Here is a 19,269-nt window from a genome sequence, read left to right as displayed (position 1 = left end):
CAAACATTTGTGAACTTGGACTAGACACCAGCTGTAAAGCAGGGACAGAGGAGCAGGGAAAAAAACCTGTCTGAGTAATGCATAGGCTTGTGAAGATCCTGTAAGCCTACTTTAAACAATGTAGTGTGGACCAGGCTTAAAATGGGCTGGAACATTTTCTCGTTATTTCCACAATAAACAGTTTGAGGTGCGGTGTTTTTGTGTGTTTTCTTTTGTACACCAATTCACAGTTGGAACAGGGCCAGACCTATTCTTATGAAACCTGGCCTGGTCACTTTATTAGCCTAAGGCTGCAGGAACCTGGGTTTCTTTCTTCCTTTCCACCAGAAAGACAGCTAGCCAACAACCTGTTACCTTCGAGCCCCTTCCTTACCACTGGCTAACAGTGATTCTGCGGTTCTCTCTCAAAGAATGCTACCTTCCAAATTAGCCGATCTCGTCAGCCAGCTTTTCCAGAAAGCAGTGACTCAAACTGCAGTGGGTCTCCGCCCTACTCCCGAGATCCCCTCCTCTCTTTTTTGCTCCTTCCTTTCCCTTCCCTTCCCTCGGGTTCTGTTGTGACCTTGAAAAAAAATATGCCAGAATTTAGGTTGGCAGGAAGTTGATTTCAGATCTGATATCTGATGGAGGCTTCCACATATTGTCGCTTTCTCAATAGCTAAGCTACATTTCAAAGAGCCATCTCTGATCAGAATTTTCCTAAATGCCCTCTGGCGTTTTGGATGCCCACGTGTTGGTACCCTCCAGTAATCACGCCTCCTTTTTGCAAATTGGACAGAGGCGCGGATGGATGTGTACAAATGCCAGCAAGATTTGCCAGGGCAAGTAACATTTTTGATTGCACAAGAAATTGGATGATCCCATAGCATTCCCACATTTGTTCAGTGATCGACAGTTTGCAAAATACGAAATGCTAGGGGAAGCAGGGGGGACGCCAAAGGACAAAATGCTAGGGGGAAAGGAAGGAGACTAAAAATGTCATGCCTCTGCGTAGAAGCTGAATTCCAACAGAATTCCACCCAGCTCCATCGAGTGGGTGTACTGGGTGGTTTCTTTTCTGGTCAGGAAGCTTCTCCGGAGGCGCCGGTCCCTTCGGGGAAGGGAGGGTGGCGGCGGGGGCGCCTCCCCAGGCACCAGAAGCCCCTGCTTCGGGCCCAAAGCCCTGGATCCTGGGGAGATGGACGAGATGAGTTAGGTGCTGAGCAGAGCCAGGCAGGTCGGTGGCCTGCTCCAGAAGACTAGATGCCAGGCTAGCGCGCTCCCAAGCCTCGGAGGCAGGAGGCTCGGGGGGCAGGAAGGGGCCAGCCTGGGGGGCGGGTTCTGGGCAGGGGGCGGACTCAGGGGCGGGCTCTGCGCGGCGGCGGCGCTGCTCGGCTCCTGCAGCGTTTTAATCCCCTTTAGCTAGCCGCGGAGCTGAGTGCAGTTGCCTTTACATGGCCCCGACGGGAGGAACGCTGGCTGGGGTGGCTGCCCCCCGGCGCGTACCTTCCCTGAGCCCCGAGCCCTAGGTGTGGGGTCCTCTCCAGCCCTATCCCCGCTTTCCCTCGCCCGCTTTTCCCGAGAAGATATGACCGAATAGCTCCCCGCGCAAGGGCTGGGATTTGCTTGGGATTTTCTTCATGGAAGCGATGTCCCCCCAGCAGGAGACTCTGGGGGGGCAAGCAGGGCGCTCTTCCTCTTTGACTGGGGAGTCCAGGATCGCGGGGGACACGGAGAGCAAGAAGGTGAGGATCTTGACCCATGCATGGTCTCCCCCTGCCCTGGGCACCTTCTGAACGGCCGCACGAAAAGCACCCACTGAAGCCCTGTACGTGAGCTGGGAGCTAGAGACTTTACAGATCTGGATGGTGACCCCACTCTCCCGGCATCCCGAAGCCTCTGTCTTCTATTCTGGGGCTCAGCTGCCTGGGTCCGAGCCCATTTTCTTTTTTTTTTTCATCTTAGTGTCACCTCCTTTCCCGTCTGCATCCTTTAGCATATCCATTCCCTCTCCTTCGCTCTCCCACCCCTTTTCACCCATATTCCAAGTCCCTTTTCTCCTTTTAGCTCCCTTTCCGATCCCCACCTCCATCAGTTTTAGCTCTGATCCCTATATTCAGGGGTATGAGCTCCTGGGATTGGGGCGGAGGGAGGTGTCACTCCCCCCCGAGATCCCCCTCCCCACGCTCTACCCCCCATTTGCCTGCGAAACTCCACACCTCCCGAGGTCACCCTTCCGAAGCACGACTCTAATTGCGGGCGGCCCCGAGCTTACCCTGTCCACTAATCTGCTACTCTGCAGCCCCCCGCCCTCCTCCCCAGCTAAACAATGCGTTTCCTCCCCAAACTGCTGTTTGAGCTAGAGACTTGGCTTTGGTATTGATCCCATCTCCATTTCTTCACCTTGTCGGGGCTGGATGTCTCCTGCAATATGTAATTCTTAGCTTCCCCCGCCCCTCTCTCTGCTCCCACACCCCGGGCTCGGTGCAGTGTTGATGCAAGTGGGGTCGGGGGGCTGCGGCTGATGCTTCTGGCGCCCCTGCGGCCGCACCAACCCGATGCGGTGGACGAGTCAAAGTTGCTTCTCCACTCTGCGGCTGAGTGGTGTAGCTGACTCGCGGACAGACTCGGAGCTGGACCTCTCCACTGAGGTGGAACTCGTCCTCTCCCATTTCCAGCCCTTAGCCCCCCTGTCAGAGAGGACGCTCCGTCCTGCTGGTCTGGGGAGGGAGGCGCACGAGTGCCAGGGCCAGGGGCAGTGGGGGGTGTCAAGGCTGACTCCGGAGGAGGGAAGGAGAAGCCATGGAACAAGTTGTGGCTTTTTTCATTCCGATTCACACACTGTGGTGCAGCCCGATCGCTTCTGATCTGTCCTATTCGCCTGGAACCCTTCCCAAAGCAAGTGCATTGTAGCCGGATCTGTCTGGCTTAGACTTTCTAGGAGATTGCTTTATTGCGTTCTTAGCAGCGCCTGCTCTTCCAATGTACACAACCACCTCATTGCTTAGGCCTTCGAGTTTTAGTCGCAGGGGTCCCACTGAAGCTTCCCTGGGGACCAATCGAGGCAATGCTATCTTAATAACCCTAACTTGCCGGGGTAATAATAATAGTTCACATTTCCATAGTGTTTGAAGACCTAGAGATAAGGACCTATCTGCAATCCTGAAGAATTGTATGAGTCCCACTAGTGCCCAAGAGGATTATGAAGACTGCCCTGTGGGTCCAGGTCTGCTGCCCTTAGGAAAGGGGTGGATTAGATTTTTCTTGACTGGTCGTAGAGGTGACCTGGGACCTCTTCTCTGCCCACTGGAATAAGAGGACTGTGGTACTTGAGGACCGCCTGGCTAGATTTCTGGTCCTGTAAGACTGGAATTGTGTGACTGCAGCCAGAGTCCTTGGCTCCTTGTCAAAGAGCATTTCAATAAGATGATGAATCTTTAATAATACTGGTTCATCGGACTTCTGTGTGTGTGCCCGCTTTTGGGGGGGGGGAGGTGGAGTGAGGAGGTGGTCGCTAATATGTCATTTGGCCTTCTGTGTCTTCCCAAAAGGAATGCTGTATTATCAAGAACATAGGAATTGGTGGCAGAAGATCCAGATTGAGAATCCTAGGTCCATTATCCAACTACGTGACCTTGAGGGAATTATTTCAGCCTTCTAGACCTCAGTTTCTTCATCTTTGAAATGAAGGGGTGGAACTTCAAGGTCCAGGACTACTGACAATGTTCCTTCCAGCTCTAAATCCTATGCTTATATGAAATAAGTAAACAACAGATTTTCATCAAGTGGGTCCTAGGAATAACTTTGCCAAATGTGCAGTTGGCTAGTCATTTGGTAATCAGGTGTCTCAGTTCAGGAGATAAGATAAGACAAGGAGAAATTCTGACAGCAGCTTGGTACAGTGGAATGAGCCTTGTCTCTGGATGGAGAGAGCCCGAATTCAAATGCCATCTCCACCTGTGTGACCTTGGGCAAATCATACCTGACTCTAACTTCCTTGGTTTTTCTTATCTATAAACATGAAATAGATGGACAAGATGAGCTCTCAGGTTACTTCTAACTTTATTTCCATAATTCCACATTTGATTTTTTTCCTTCTTCTGCCACAAGGGATTAATGAATACTAAGTATGCATCAAACAAACCATTAAAGACTATTTTTATAGTTTGTCTAATGAAGAAGTCCTTTCCCTCCCACCCTGACTTCTTCTATATTCTTTTTTTTGTTTTTGTTTTTGTTATTTAGGTTTTTGTAAGGCAAATGGGGTTAAGTAGCTTGCCCAAGGCCACACAGCTAGGTACTTATTAAGTGTCTGAGGCCTGATTTGGACTCAGGTACTCCTGATTCCAGGGCCAGTGCTCTGTCCACTGCAACACCAAGCCACCTCCTTCCATATTCTTTTAAAATCTGCCTTGCTTTTTTCCTCAAGGCATTGACCTGGCCTCCTTTACATACTGGAAATGTTACTTCTCACTCTAACTTCTTTTCTTCTTAATCTTGAATGACCTGTAATTTCATTAACAAACTTGTTTATTCTAAATTGTATTGGAAAGAAAACTTTTAATTCTTGCTTAATTGGGTCTGCATAGTTCTAGATTCTTTGAAAAATTATGATAAGGATAATCATCAGGATATTTCTCAGTGTTGAAACCTTAGCTATTGTTGTCTGGGAAAGGGACCATACTGATAGGTACATAGAAAAATACTGAACTGGGAGGCTGGAGACTTGAGTCCTTTGCCTGTCATTGGTTAGCTGTATTACTTTAGGTAGGTCACTAATCTCTTCTTGTTCTTCATTTATGAAATGAAAAGTTTGACTTAGATTATTTCCTAAGTCATACAATTCAGAATCTAAATCAGATTATCTAGCCCAGCTTTCAAAACTTCAGCATGGTCATTAGATATGACCTTGGGCACTATTGAAATTAGTGACACAGATAGATCTCAGATGAAAAGTCTAAAATTTATTAGGCAATGGCTGCTGTTGGAATAGGACACAGAGAACAAGAGATGCTTGTGGAATTGACCTCTAAGGGACTCCATAAAAGGTAGCATTAAAATGGATATACAAATTCATAGAACAAAAAGTCATAGAATCATAGTTTAATAAAAGGAAATAGATTAGAAATCATTTAATTATATCTTCTCATTTTACACTTGGGAAAACCCTACATCATAAGAAGTTGACTTAACCAATGTCACACAGACTGAAGTAGAGCCAGAATTTGAACCCAATTATTCTGATGAGAACCTTAGCATCTCTATTCAGTGCCACAGTGCCTCTCTTGAGTTCTGAGTTCTGTTTCTTTAAAAAAAAAAGATAATCTCACTCCATTTTAGTTATACCTCATATAATGATTTAATCATTATCATTTATATGCAGTATCAAGGTTTGCAAATCACTTTGTATAAACATCACAAGTATTATATAATGTAAAATATATCATACTGAGGCAGCTGGGTCTTCAGTCAGGAAGACCTGAGTTCAAATTCAGTCACAGGCACTTGCTGGTTGTATGACCCTAGACAAGTAAAAACTTGTTTGCCTTAATCCACTGGAGAAAGAAATGACAAGATATTCTATTATCTTTGCCAAGAAAACCCATCTCATGAAGAGTTGGACACAACTGAACAACAGCAATATATCTTATTGTATATTATCTAATTTGATCTTCACAACAACCTTGTGAATTAAGTGCTATTATCCCAGCTAAAACTGAGATCTCTCAGGATTACAAAGCTTGTATTTGGTATGATTTGAACCTGGGTCTAATTGACTGCAAGTTCACCATTTTTTTCTGTTGCACTACCTAGCACCTTTTATCCTATCCAGTGATTTGCAAAGAAACTTGAGATTTGGAGTCCAATCAGATTTGAGTTTGAATCCCAATTCTGTCACTAGTTTTGTGCACTTGGACTGGTTTCTTAGTCTATCTGGGTTCCATTGACTTCATTGCGAAAATAACATGAGAGTACCTGCAACCACCTGTTTATCTTATAGGTAGGTTGTTATGAGGAAAGTGCTTTGTGAGTCCTCTAAGTTGTTAAGAGTATCTGGGGAAGTCCTCAAGTATGTCCTCTGCAGTTATGCTCTGAAATTACACAGAGAAGTCAATTAGAACTTGTTCCTTCTGAGAAGGCTTTGTGTTTGACTCCAAACAATCTGAATCCTGACCTGTCAGTGTTGATTGAAAGCTACTCATTTTTCTTTTTCTTTTCTTTTCTTTTTTTTAAAAGGAGGTGGGGGAAGACAGCCAAGTCAAAAATGATGCTAAAATAGCTCTAACATTTTGAAAACTGAATAAATCTACTAGCAGCAAAAGAAGTCTAAATGTAGCAGCTGCAATTGCACCCTTTATTTCTGATTTTTCTGCCCACGCTTTCCAAATCAAAATATGTCTGGAAGCATGTACTGCTAGAACTCCCCAGGTTTGACCTTGTATGCCTCTTCTTTGCATGACATGGACAATCTAGGAAGGTGAATGTAAAATTTGTTATTTGCTCATGTCTCTGTAAAAGATTTTGCTTTGATGGAACTATCCCAAAGAATGTAAATAAGCCACTTAGGCTGCTATCTCATTGCCTGACCATAGGCAAATTACTTGCTTCCTCAACTGTAAAATGGAGATAATTATAGCAACTACCTCCCAGGGCTATTGTGAGGAACAAATGAAATAATATGAGCATCCAGCACATAGTATGTGATTTTCAGGACACCGAAGGCAGCTGATACATAGTGGGTAATTTTTGAGACATCTTACATTTATCTTTCCTAGATTGCTTAGGTGAACACATTTTGGTCACCATTATTTATCCAGAAGGCAGTGGAAACTATTCTAAAAAAGGCTCTCCAGTGATAATGGAAAAAGTATTAAACAAGTTGTAGCTTTTGATTTGGACAGTGGGTTCCAGCCTGATCTTTTATTCTTTAGAAAGACAACTTTACCATCTTCTCAGAGTAAGTTTGAATAGCTCAAAACTTCATTAAGACCTTTGGGAAACTTTTTGGGACAAGTGGATAGATAAATAGATAGATAGACAGACAGACAGACAGATAGATAGATAGATAGATATAGATATAGATATAGATATATAGGTATGACTATGTATTTCTATATACTCTCATGTTGTGTATGGGAAATCTGTACTCTAAATAAATGTCCATCACCTGATGACATTTAATCAGTACTTGGCTGAATTTGAATGGGGGGGATTGTATTATAAAAGGCAGGGAAAATATATTATTGTGGGGATAAAAAACAATTACACATGAAAATATACCAAGGCATTTGTATAGTTGAAAGCACTGGATTTGGAAGGAGACTTGATTTCCAACCTGATCTGTCACTAATTACTTCTTTGGTTTTGAACAAAGCACCTCCCTTTTTTGGGGCTCAATTTCCTCATTCATAAAATGCCTAGAAAAACTCTGAGGACCTTCTACATGCTACCATTTCATGACTTCCTTTAAAAATAAATACAAATAAAAATTAATTTATTGGTAGACAAAGAAGATATGGCTGAAAGGGAGGCAAGTTTTGAGATAATCAGGATAGGGGGAGGGAAGAGAATAAGCATTTATAACAGGTACTGTGAACCAGACAGATATTATCTGATCTGATCCTCACACCAGCAAAGATTCAATGACTTGCTCAGGGTCACACAGTTAGAGTAAGTATCTGAGGTCAGATTTGAACTCCAGTACTCTATCCATTGTGTCACCTAAGGAAATATTCCTACCTATAAATACTAAGAGATTCTAAGGCAGAAATTTACTTAAGGTAATTGTAGTGCAGTAAACAGGGACCCTGCTCACTAGTCATACTGAAAATACATGCCAGAGTTAGGATTCTCATTTATCCCTTTCAGGTCTTCTAATTATTTGTTTCCAGGCTTTTGAATACTATCTGGTGCTGTCACCATAAATGCTGATTTTTTTTTGTTAATTCATTTTACACGGAGAAGCATGAATATGCCGAACAGAAACTAGCCTCTGAGTCAGGAAGATTAGATAAAAGTTCAACCCGACAACCTGACATGCATTGGCTGAGTGACCCTGGGCAAATCATTCAACTAATTTCTCTGGGCAGTTCTCCAAGACTGCTGAACTATATTGGTGAAAGGAAATTCTTCCCCAAGGAATTTCCAAGTCCATTAAAATGGCAGGTTGAGGGGCATTTAGAGTTGGAAGGAATCTTAGAAAGGATAAGCCACTCATTTGATAGATGAGAAAACCAAAACCTAGAAAGGCAAAATGACTTGCCCAAGTGAAAATAGTGTTTTCAAATTTTCCTTAATCAAGTTGCATGAATCTTTCCTTTGACTTCATGATACCCCAACTTTTATTATCTGTGCATGCCTCAAGCTTCCTTTAACTAAATTCTAGATGGAAAGGATGTCATTACTTTTCATCTTTGTCTCCTAGCAACTAGTACCCTGTTTTGTCCCTGACCTGTTTTTCATATTCCTTTCTATCTAATTAGTTTAGTAGTAGCAAATACTCTTGAGAAGGCAGTGTGATACAGGTCAGCCAAGGGAGACCTGAATTCAAATCCCAGCTTAGACATCAATTACTTCTAGTACCTATTTAGTTAGATTCTTGTGAGAATCTAATGAAGTAATAAATGGAAAATTGCTTTGCCACCTTTAAAGTCTCATATAAATGTCAGCTATTATTTTTAACCTGATTTTTGTGATTGATTTTTGCCCACTTCATTATTCATCTGGCTGTCTCACATGTTTTAATAAAATAATTTCATTTGAGGTGACCGGCTAGCCTGGTTTCTTTATTGATAACACCCTCTTATTTGCTGCCAGAATATACATTCTTCAAATTATCACAGTAAGCTTAAAATATACAGTAGTCTTTGACCATTCTATGTGTGGGCACATGGAGTCACATGTTTCTGATAAATCTGCTATGGTACATGCACGTGGGAAATAGCTCTACAGTTTTCTGCTCATGCAGTATCTTTCTTACAGACTCTAGGAAGAAGCTCTTGTTGCCAGAATTGTTAGAGCTTTCAATGAGAGCACAATGGTGATTTATTTATTAGCTCAAGGAAGAGGAAATAATTTATTGTTCTCAAAAGTTTGTGGGTAGTGAATCAGAGAAATGTGGGGTTTTTCCATGGTGATAGTTAAAGGAAGTGTCCGTTATACATTTGTGCAATTAGACAAGGTAGTGTGATATAGCAAGAGAGTATTGATTCTCAGAGTCCATCCAGGAACCCAGGCATGGACTCTCAACTTGCTACCTGTGTGAACTTGGTTCTTAATATCTGTGTCTTCAAAATGTAATAATAGTAGTAGTACTATCTTTGCTACTGCTTAGTGGTGCAGTGGATAGAGTACTGACCTTGGAATCAGAAAAACTCATCTTCATGAGTTAAATCCAGACTCTTACACTTAGTAGATGTGTGATTTTTGGGCAAATCACTTAACCCTATTTGTTTTCATCTGTAAAATGAACTGGAGAAGGAAATGGCAATCCACTCTAGTCATCTTTGCCAAGAAAACCCCAAATGGGGTCATGAAGAGTCGAACATAATTGAATCACAACAAACTACTGCTATTTCTTACTGAGTTAAATGAAATTCCCTTTCTCCCTGGGGCAGAAGAACTTAGTGGTATAAATATTGGAAATGTGATTAAAGGATTTATCTTCTGATTCTAAGTCTGCTGTATGCTTTATGACTAGTCATTTACTCTGTGCCTCAGTTTCCTTATCTCTAAAATAGGGATAATAATTTTCATGGGGCTGTGTGGCATGAATGAAATAGTTTGTGTAGGTATAGATAATATATCACTTGGTTAATTATAAAGCTCTCTATGAGTGTAAGCAAAGTAAAGTATAATAACCAGAAGTTCCCCGAGTAAAATAGCAGTTGTGAGTCAGATTCTGAAAACAGCATGTTGTAGTGAATGCATATTGTAGTGATTTAATGATAAACAATTCACTCCATTAGAGCAATTTATCATCCAGGTTGTTCTAACAGCTCCCTCGAGTTTGGTTTTAGTGAAAAGTCTCATTTTAATAGTCACTGGCATTCATCTGGCACTTTGAAGTTCTCAAGGTGCTTTATGTATATCATTGCCATATCCCTGAAAGTACTGTTATTCCCCTTTTACAGATCAGGAAAGTAAGACTCAGGGAAATCAAGTGTCTTGTCCATCGACACAAAAGCAGGGACTAGAATCTAGGTCTTCCTGAAAACTTAAGTTCAGAATTCTCCAGGTGAGTTTAGAAGGAGTGAGAGAGCTAATATTCAACCAAGGGAAGATAAGATAATTGAAGACATGTGTCCAAGGAATAAAGTAAAATCTTAGAGTTGTGAGTTGCCTCACTGTCTACGGATCAGCTTCTACTTGCTCTTGTTATAGATTCTCCTTGTTATGGATAAGTAGTCAAGCTATTATTTGAAGAATACACTTCTTATCTCCTGAAGCAAACAATCTCACTTTCAAACAGTTCTAATTGTTAGGCAGTCTTTCTTTTTCTGCACAAAATTTGCCCAGAAATTTCTACCTCCTGATCTAACTTCAACCCTGTGGAGTCAAGTCAGACAAATCACATCCCATTTCCAGCTGGGGTAGAGTTATTTTTAAAGGGATCTTCCTCTTCAGGAGAAGACCAGTTGAGTCAGGATCTACATCACAGGGCATTTCTTAGTATAAGAGCATACATAGATTGAGAGTTGAAAGGGACCAATGAAACCAACTAGTGCAATTCTGACATTTATAAATGACAAAATACAATTCAGAAGGGGACATCTTTGGTAAAGGAAATTCTATTACCGCAAAACTAGGGCTGTCACCTGAGTTAATTTTAAGGGACAGTAGTAGCCTGAAGTGTCCTGGAATTTAAAGTGTCATTGGGGTATTCTGTCATAGAAGATCATTTTACATGTCAGGAAACATGTAAAATGTCCCAGGGAAGTTAAGTGAATTACCTGAGGTCACAGCTTTTAGCAGTAGATTCGATCTTAGGTGTAATCTTATGTAGGACTGTGAGGAAATATACTATTGGATCAGATAGTGTTCACTGGGGAGATAGAGGGAAGGTGGTTTATTTTTTGCTGCTGCCATTAAATGCCTATGGTCAAGTTTCTTTACTTCTCTAGAGTTAGTTTCCTTATCTGAAAAAAAAAATGGGACATTTGTACTCCCTGATCTAAGAATCAGTGCTATCTAAAAGAGTTATGATTTTTTTAAGAATCTTGGGGAAAATTTCAATGTGATCAGTATCCTGGATTTGGCATCAGAAGACTTGGGTTCAAATTTCACTTTTTTTAGTACCTTTATGACCTTAAGTACTTTTATTCACCCTTTCTGAACTGCAATTTGTCATTCATAAAATGTTACAGTTTTACTAGTTGACCTCTGAGGAGTCTTTCAACCTTTAATGCATGATCTTGTGAAATTTGTCTCAGGGGTAAAAATTTTGTATACTCTTCCTCTCTGCTCCATCCATCCAATAGATGATGAAAGGGGGTCTTGATTTCAGAAGCACAGGAATCTTTTTCCTAACACCTTATTGTTTTCCTGACAAATGAAACTAGGAGCAAATACCATATATGGTGCCCACTGTTATAGTTTTCTGGTCTGATTTAGAATGGGGGTGGTCTTCATTGTTTACTTTATGAAAGACTTGGCTGTGCAGTGTCAAAGTGTAGAGTGTAAGGTCTTAGCTTTTGTGGAATGTTCAGGAGGCCAAAAGGCTGGAATGTGGCTTGACAGATGGAGCATAGGTTATAGCTCTTGTCTTGCTCCCAACAGTAGTTGTGGTTGGGGAAGAGTCCAATCCATTGATAATTTTTGTTTTAGTCTCCTCTAATCTCTAGGATAGACAAAGAAAACAAGTGACCGCCCAACAGCAGAAATAGCTCTGGTAGCTAGCTCTGTGGATCAGATCTAACCTTATGATGGTAGAAATCTGTCATATGACCTAGCCAAGGAAAGTGAACAAGCATTTATTAAATGCTTACTGTTTTCTAAGCACTGTGCAAATGCTGAGGGTAGCCCCACCCCCAAAAAACACAAAAGCAGGATGCCTGCCCTAAAGAAGCTAACATTCTAAAGGGGAAGATAGCATATAAACAATTATGTGCATACAAATTATACATAGGATTGACTGAAAGTTAAATCTCAGAAGGAAAACATTAGCATTGATGAGGATCGGGAAAGGCCCATTGGAGAGGATGGAATTTGAACTGAGACTTAGAAGACTAGGAAGTCAACCTGTTTCCATCTGAATCCAGGTGTGATTCTCAAAAATCGAGCAGGAGAGCCTACATCAATTTAGATCTTTTAGAACAGGGGTGGAGAACTTTCAGCCTGCAGACTGATGAGCTTTGACATCATTTGTTCCAGTGCTGCCATGGCAAGTGAAGATGGTACTCAAAATTTAATAAATCTAAAAGCTTTTTTAGTAGTGAATTAATTAAATGTTTGACCAAATATAGCAGGCTAATTTTTAAGTTGACAGTTTTGTATGATCCTCAGATGATGTTATAAATATCCAAAAGAACCTGAGTTACCTCTTCTATGGACTAGACATAATCTCCTTTTCACTGTTCAGTGATACCACAACCCCCTTGTAATTCAGGAGAGTTTTTTCTTTCTCTCTTTCTCCTTTGCCCCTCCACCTTCTCACCCTTTTATTTACCAGGCATAGGCAGTAGATTTCAGGCTGTAGTGTATCTAGGTCCAGATATTATTGACTTATTTTATTTCAGTTAGAGTTACTTAAAAAGCATAATGAGTTAGTGTTGTTCAGTCCTATTCAGCTCTACATTATCCTGGTAAAGATACTGGAGTGGTTTGTCATTTTTTTCTCCATACAAGTGAGAAAACAGGTAAACAGGGTTAAGTGACTTGCCCAGGGTCACACAACTAATGAGGTCATGGTGATTTGAACTCAGGAAGGTGAGTTTTTCTGATTTCAGGCTGGGTGCTCCTGCATCATCTCTCTGCTCTAATGGGTTATCACTGAAAATAATGAAATTCCTTCACTGGAGTTCTTCAAGCACAAGTTGATTACTTGATAGGATGATCTCAAAGAAAGGACTCTGGGGCATTAGAAGTGATGGCCCCTGTGATCCCTTCTGTGGTTCTATAAATCTAATAAGAATAGAAACTCCATGAGGACAGGGATTGTTTCTTTTGTGTCTTGGTGTCCTTTATGTCTAAAACATGGAATATTGTGCTCACATTAGGTGCAAGCACTTATAAATGCTTGTTAACTTCAATTTTTGTTAATGTGTAGCCTAAAGCATGTACATTTTCATAATTCCATTTAAGATTTATAATTATTTATCTGCAGTCTTTTCCTCTTACATTCAAACAAAATCAATTATGGAGCAAAATCTTTCTGAGGTCTTCTAAAGAGGAAGGGAAGAAAGAAGTGCCTTCCTGTATATTCAGGAGAGCTGAACTGTACAGTCTAATTTAATACCTGTTCATATAATGTATAGTAATAGTACAGTAATGGTAACATATAGAAAAAAAGGTGATATTTCAAGATGACATCCCCATTATCTCATGAAAAGAGGGCATTGGTAAAGAATATGCTTTAGGGACTTTTTAACCTAAGAAGGGAGCATGTGCCCTACATCCTGACCTTTACTGTGTATTGATGGCATTTGCTTTCCCTGCATTGGCTAACTAGCCATGGATAGGACATGATCACAAGTAAAAAGCAGCTACCCATTACATTACTCCCTAATCTGTCTGGTATCAGAAGTGCCAATTTAGCCAGGAGTCAAAACCATGTTGAGATAATTGAACTAGAATCAGGTTGCAGGTTTTAAAAGAATCCTATTATCCTTTTATAAATCCAGAGGCTTGCTATTTACAGACCTTTATAAATAGTTTACAGGCTTATGTCTTTTAAAAATGTAAGAAACTCACAGTTTTGTTTATTGTCTACTAAATTAGATACTCTAGCCACAGATGAATTTGTGATTTAAAAAAATAATAGGGAGCATGAGACTAGTGGATAGCCCAAGCTGTACGTGGAGTCAGACAGTTTGGGGTTGGAATCTGACCTTACTTTTTTACTGTCTCTGGACAAAATAGGCAACTTCTTTGACTCTCAAGTTTGCTCATCTGATATATGGGGTTAATAATAACAGCTGCCTTAAAGGGTTGTGAAACTAGCATGGGGTAATATATAAGATGTCCCAAAAGTTTTAGTGTAGTTTGAAGCTGGAAGGGAATAATTTTTATAATGAAGCTTCAAATTGACCTTGGATTTTTGGGATACTCTGTTTGCTCACCTTGAAAACTCCAGCTAGTTTATTATCAGTATTAACACCAATGAGGTACTTTTTCAAATCTCATTGATAACAACAAACAGTGAAATAGATTTTTATTTGTTAAAGAAAAATCTTCTTTGTAGTATGCAAATATCTTTAGGTTTTGGGAGACTGTCACAGTGGAATAGAAGCCTCCATCATTATCATTTTCTAATACTATTATGAATATTTCTAATGTTTATTAATTTTTTTCTAGCAGGACATTTTCATAAAAAGGCAAAGAATTCTGTTCCTGAATTTCTCTGACTGGAAGTCCTCAGTAGCCATGTAGTACAATATCTATTTTATAACTGAAGAAACTGAGGCCTAAAGATTCTGAGATGTAATAATTGTCAGTAATGAGGTTCAATTGTTTTTTCTTTTTCCCAATTTACATTTTGTTTTATTTTTCCAATTATATGTTATGAAAGTTTTTCAACATTCATCCACATGCATATGCATATTTATAAGTTACATAATTTCCTTCCATTTTCCCTTCCTACTCCCTCCCCTCAATGGCAAACAGTTTGGTGAAGATTGTACATATACCTTTGGGTTTAACCTATTTATAGATTAATCATCTTCCTATATGAGGAACTAGGACTAAGGGAAAAGAAAGAAAACCTTGAGATAGGAAAGAAAAACAGAAGAGAAATTTTTAAAAAGTCAACATAGTATTATTTCAGATTCTCTTTGTTTTGTTTTATTTTTCTTCCTCTGGATGTGGATAACATTGTCCATAACAGATCTCCCAGAGTTGTCCTAGCTCTCTGAACTGCTGAGAGGAGCTGCATCCATCATAGTTGATCATCTCACAATGTTGTTTTTAATGTGTACATTGTTCTCTTGGTTCTCCACCCTTCACTTAGTATCAGTTCCTATAACTCATTCCATGCTTTTCCAGAGTCTGTTCATGATTTCTTAGAGAACAATAATACTCCATAACATTCATATAACTTGTTCAGCCATTTCCCAATTGATGGGCATCCCCTTAATTTCCAATTCTTTACCACTACAAAAAAAGCTGCTATGAATATTTTGGAACATGTGGGATTTTTTTCCCATTTTTTAATGTTTTACTTTGGATATAGGCCTAGAATTGGAATTGCTGGGTTTTTATTGCTCTTTGGACAAAGTTCCATATTGCTTTCCAGAATGATTGGATCAGTGGTGAGGTTCAATTGTAATGTTAAACTATGGAACCTAGAAAGAAAGTTGAAGAGCAACAGGTATTGTGGTCTACAACTGTCATTTTATTTACCAGGATGGTTAAGATCTAACTCTAGTCTTTCTCCTCTCCTAAGTGATCCTATGACTAAAGGGTTGCCATTAAAAAGCATATCCTCAACCTGTTCTAACATGTTCTCTTATAGCCAGTTTTACATAAATCAGTATAGGAATCAATCTACTTCCATGTATTATATTTCTAGTGGTTGTCACAAAAAAGAAAGTCCTGGCTTGTTATTGACTATAGACAAGGAACAGACTGAAATGGTAATGTTGTTTTGGAGATTCTCTTAGTACCCTCACTTCCTATGCTTTGTGCATCATTTAAATGGAGATAATTAAATACGAGGTTGATACGTGGGTACTTACAGAGATACTTACAGACTAAAGGAACATTTTACGTTTTGAGTATTGTGAACTGTGCAAATGGAATTTATTTGTCTGACTCTCCATGATCCCATTTAGAATTTTCTTGGCAAAGGTACTAGAATGATTTGCCATTTCCTTCTCCAATTCATTTTTCAAGTGAGGAAACTGAGGTAAACAGGGTTCAGTTATTTAACCAGGGTCAGAAATGTAGGCCTGTTGATAAATGGTGCCACACTGCATGGTTTGAGAGTTTAGATGGAAATCTGAGATCAGAAAAACATTTAGGTGAGATAGAGCTCAAAGAATAAGTAATAAATCCAGAATCTAGGCCAGAAAAAATAAGGATTCCCTGAAAGTCATTTATTTAACCATTCAGTTTCCTCATCTATATAATGAGAATGGTATTTTTACTAATTTCCTAACTGGAATGTTGTGAGAAAAGTACTTTGTTAAAGCATTACACATGTTAGTTTTTGCTGTTCTTGATTGGTATTATGAAGTGTGATATGTGAACTGAATCTGTGAAATAGACTTAAGTAGTACTAATCATGAACAGTATAAATAGCCTATCAGAGAAACAAGAAATTAGGAGGACTCAAGCTGAGTCCTGAAAAGTTGATATAGAGAAGTTGAAAGGAAAAAAGAGGGATGGCTGTGCGAACAAGTCAGAGAGTGGGGATACTATGAACATAAGTGTGGAGACTGGACTTTTTGACATAATTATTGTTCCTCTTAAAAAAAACATTGGAGCAGCTGGGATCAGAATCCCAGGAAGCAGGAGTCAACCCAGACAGAGAAATGTGAAGGGCCAGTCAGAAATTAAAGATCAATACATAAGCAAGAATTTATTAAGCATCTACCGTAAGTCAGGTGTCAGCCGCAAGCAGGATCTTGGTATTGAACAAAGTCATTGCCTTAGCAAAAGAAATGGGTATTTTTTTTCTTCCTCTTTAGGATGGGAGCCAATTTCCTAATTGTGGCTAGGGTAGCTTCTGACAAGTGAAATTCAATGGGAACTCTTGGATGAGCAAGGTATCAGGTATAAGAGAATGAAGAGAAAACTGAAGTATCCACTATACTTTGCTTTAATAGACTGTGACAAAGGGTTAGCTCAGTTTCAGAATCTTGCTTTGCTCTTGGCTCCCATTGTTCAAAGCTCATTACCCAACATTTACTTGACATCTGAATCCTGGAGACCATACTTTTTACTTGGCTTCTTATTTCTTGTGTTATAATTTTATTTGGATTTTTTAAAAAAGGATCAAAGATGTATTTTGAGTCCACCCTCCATATTTTACTCATGGTTCCTAGCCTCTGTGATGCCTTTCTTCCTTTTATGATGTTATTCTTTCCACCCAACTCTGTTCTTTTGACCTCCTATAATACTTGACATCTTTTAACTTTGCCATTATAAATCAATGTTCCCCATTTACTCAGCCTCAACCCTAAATATTTTGTGATTTTTAAAAAAATCATTTGTTTTTTGAAGTCTCAAAGATTTATGCTCTCTGTGTACTTATCCATATATACATCTTTAGTTAAAAATCATTCATTTTCTCCCACACCCCCTCCCATTAAAAAAAGAATCACAACATTCTTGTAACAAATATGCAGTTAATTAAAAAAAATTTCAACATTGGTGATTTCTAAAATGTTTCATTTAGAACCCTTAGTCCTCCTTTGTTAAAAGGTGAGAAACATACTTCATCATTCGTCCTTGGGGGTCATGATTATTTTCAAGTTAGACTGTAATCTCTTATAGGATACACTCTCTTATAACCTAATCCAGTTATGAGCACATTTGTTGTTCCATTGTTTTTCACTCATGTACAATTCTTCATAACCCCTTTTGGGGTTTTCTTGGCAAAGTTACTGGAATAGTCTGCCATTTCCTTCTCTAGCTCATTTTACAATGTGGAAAATGAGGCAAAGGTTTAAGTGATTTGCCCAGGGACAACACAGACTGGATTTGAACTGAAGAATATGAGTCTTCCGAACTCCAGGCCTGATGCTCTATTCACTGAACCACCTAGATGCCCTATGAACACACAGTAGGGGTCAATAAAATCATGCTTAATTGAATTGCAAACATACATTTACTTATTGTTTTATAGCCTATATGGTACTTATTTTATTTTTGTTTCTCTCCAGAAAATGAAAACACTAGCAGAGAGGAGAAGAAGTGCTCCATCCCTCATCCTTGACAAAGCCCTGCAGAAACGACCCAGTAGCAAGTGAGTCAGGAGTATTTTTATTTAGTCTATGTATTTTGGGAATTTTGATTTTTTTTAAAAGCGAGTTTCAATGAAGAATTTGGTTCTGGTGGGATTCACAATGATTTCTATATCTAACTAGGGCTTTATGGCCAGCAGAACTTCATAAAACTGAAAAATTTGATACTATTTTGACTTATGATAAATGATATGCCTCCCTTATACAAATCCTGAGCACTAGTATGTATCAAATGAAATAACATGGTTATGCTGAAGTAGCTAAATGGTGCATGGATAGAAAACTGGATCTGAAATCAGGAAGACCTAGCTTTGGGTCCAGCCACAGATACTTACTAGCTATGTGACCCTCATCAAGACTTCTAACTCCTCTGTGTCTCATTCGCTTTTATTGTGAAATGACTACATTGATCTAGATTATGCTTAAAAGTCTCATCTAGTTTAAGTATTCTATGATTTTGAAAGGATGAAAAATGAATCAATTACCTTAACCTCATACAGTTTTCAGGTAAGCAGTTTACCTTAGCAGATGGGTGTCATCAGTAAGGTTAAAATACTAATTTTAGCTGTGTATTAGACCACTTAGGTTGTTTTTGGAATAGAGGAAATTGATAATTGGACAGATTACATTTCAGAAAGTTAAATGTAAGGATGCTTTTGGCACAATTAGGTAAACAATGGAGAAAATCTAGAATGGTAAAACATGAATTCTTCTTGTGCTTGAAAAGTTGTATAGAAAACATTTTTGTAAATTGAATTGTTTTGAAAATAGTAGGATACTTTGGTATTAAGTGAACCCCATAGTGAATTCTTTTAAAAAAAAAGTCTATTCACTCCGTTTATCCAACTTTTGAGTTCCAATCTTAACCTACAGGTTTACTTAAAATAATTGTTCTTCTGTAATTGAAATTTTGAAGCAGCCTAGATTATAAATGGAATTTTAATCATGAAGCAATGTTGCCTATTGTATAGATATTGGCAGAACCTCCTCCACTACTTTGCTACTATGTTTGATTTTGTTGGTGCGGGCAGTCTCTCCAAGGCAGATTGCAATCCATTTCATACCTTTTTCATCTCATGTAGTTCTTGTTCAAGTCTTTCTATAAATCCTCCATAGAAGAGTAAACAAGTGGGTTAAAGAATCTACTCATTTTTTTAGAAAATTC

At 39.4% G+C, this 19,269-nt stretch overlaps 1 protein-coding gene across 1 annotated transcript in view; it reads left to right on the top strand.

Moving 5' to 3' along the window:
• Positions 1–1,376: 1,376 nt before the first annotated feature.
• The window catches only part of ARHGAP20 (Rho GTPase activating protein 20), a 168,094-nt gene continuing 150,201 nt past the window's right edge, over positions 1,377–19,269 (top strand). Inside the window, exons 1-2 of the mRNA XM_074216639.1 lie at positions 1,377–1,724; positions 18,024–18,106. Coding sequence (XP_074072740.1) covers positions 1,620–1,724; positions 18,024–18,106 — 188 coding nt within the window. The 5' untranslated portion in view covers positions 1,377–1,619. The remainder of the gene's footprint in view (positions 1,725–18,023; positions 18,107–19,269) is intronic.

The sequence above is a fragment of the Macrotis lagotis genome, chromosome 1 (genome assembly GCF_037893015.1).
Source record: "Macrotis lagotis isolate mMagLag1 chromosome 1, bilby.v1.9.chrom.fasta, whole genome shotgun sequence".
In the NCBI taxonomy this organism is placed as follows: domain Eukaryota; kingdom Metazoa; phylum Chordata; class Mammalia; order Peramelemorphia; family Peramelidae; genus Macrotis; species Macrotis lagotis.
The sequence above is the reverse complement of the archived record's forward strand: the minus strand, read 5'-3'. Positions and strand labels throughout refer to the sequence as shown.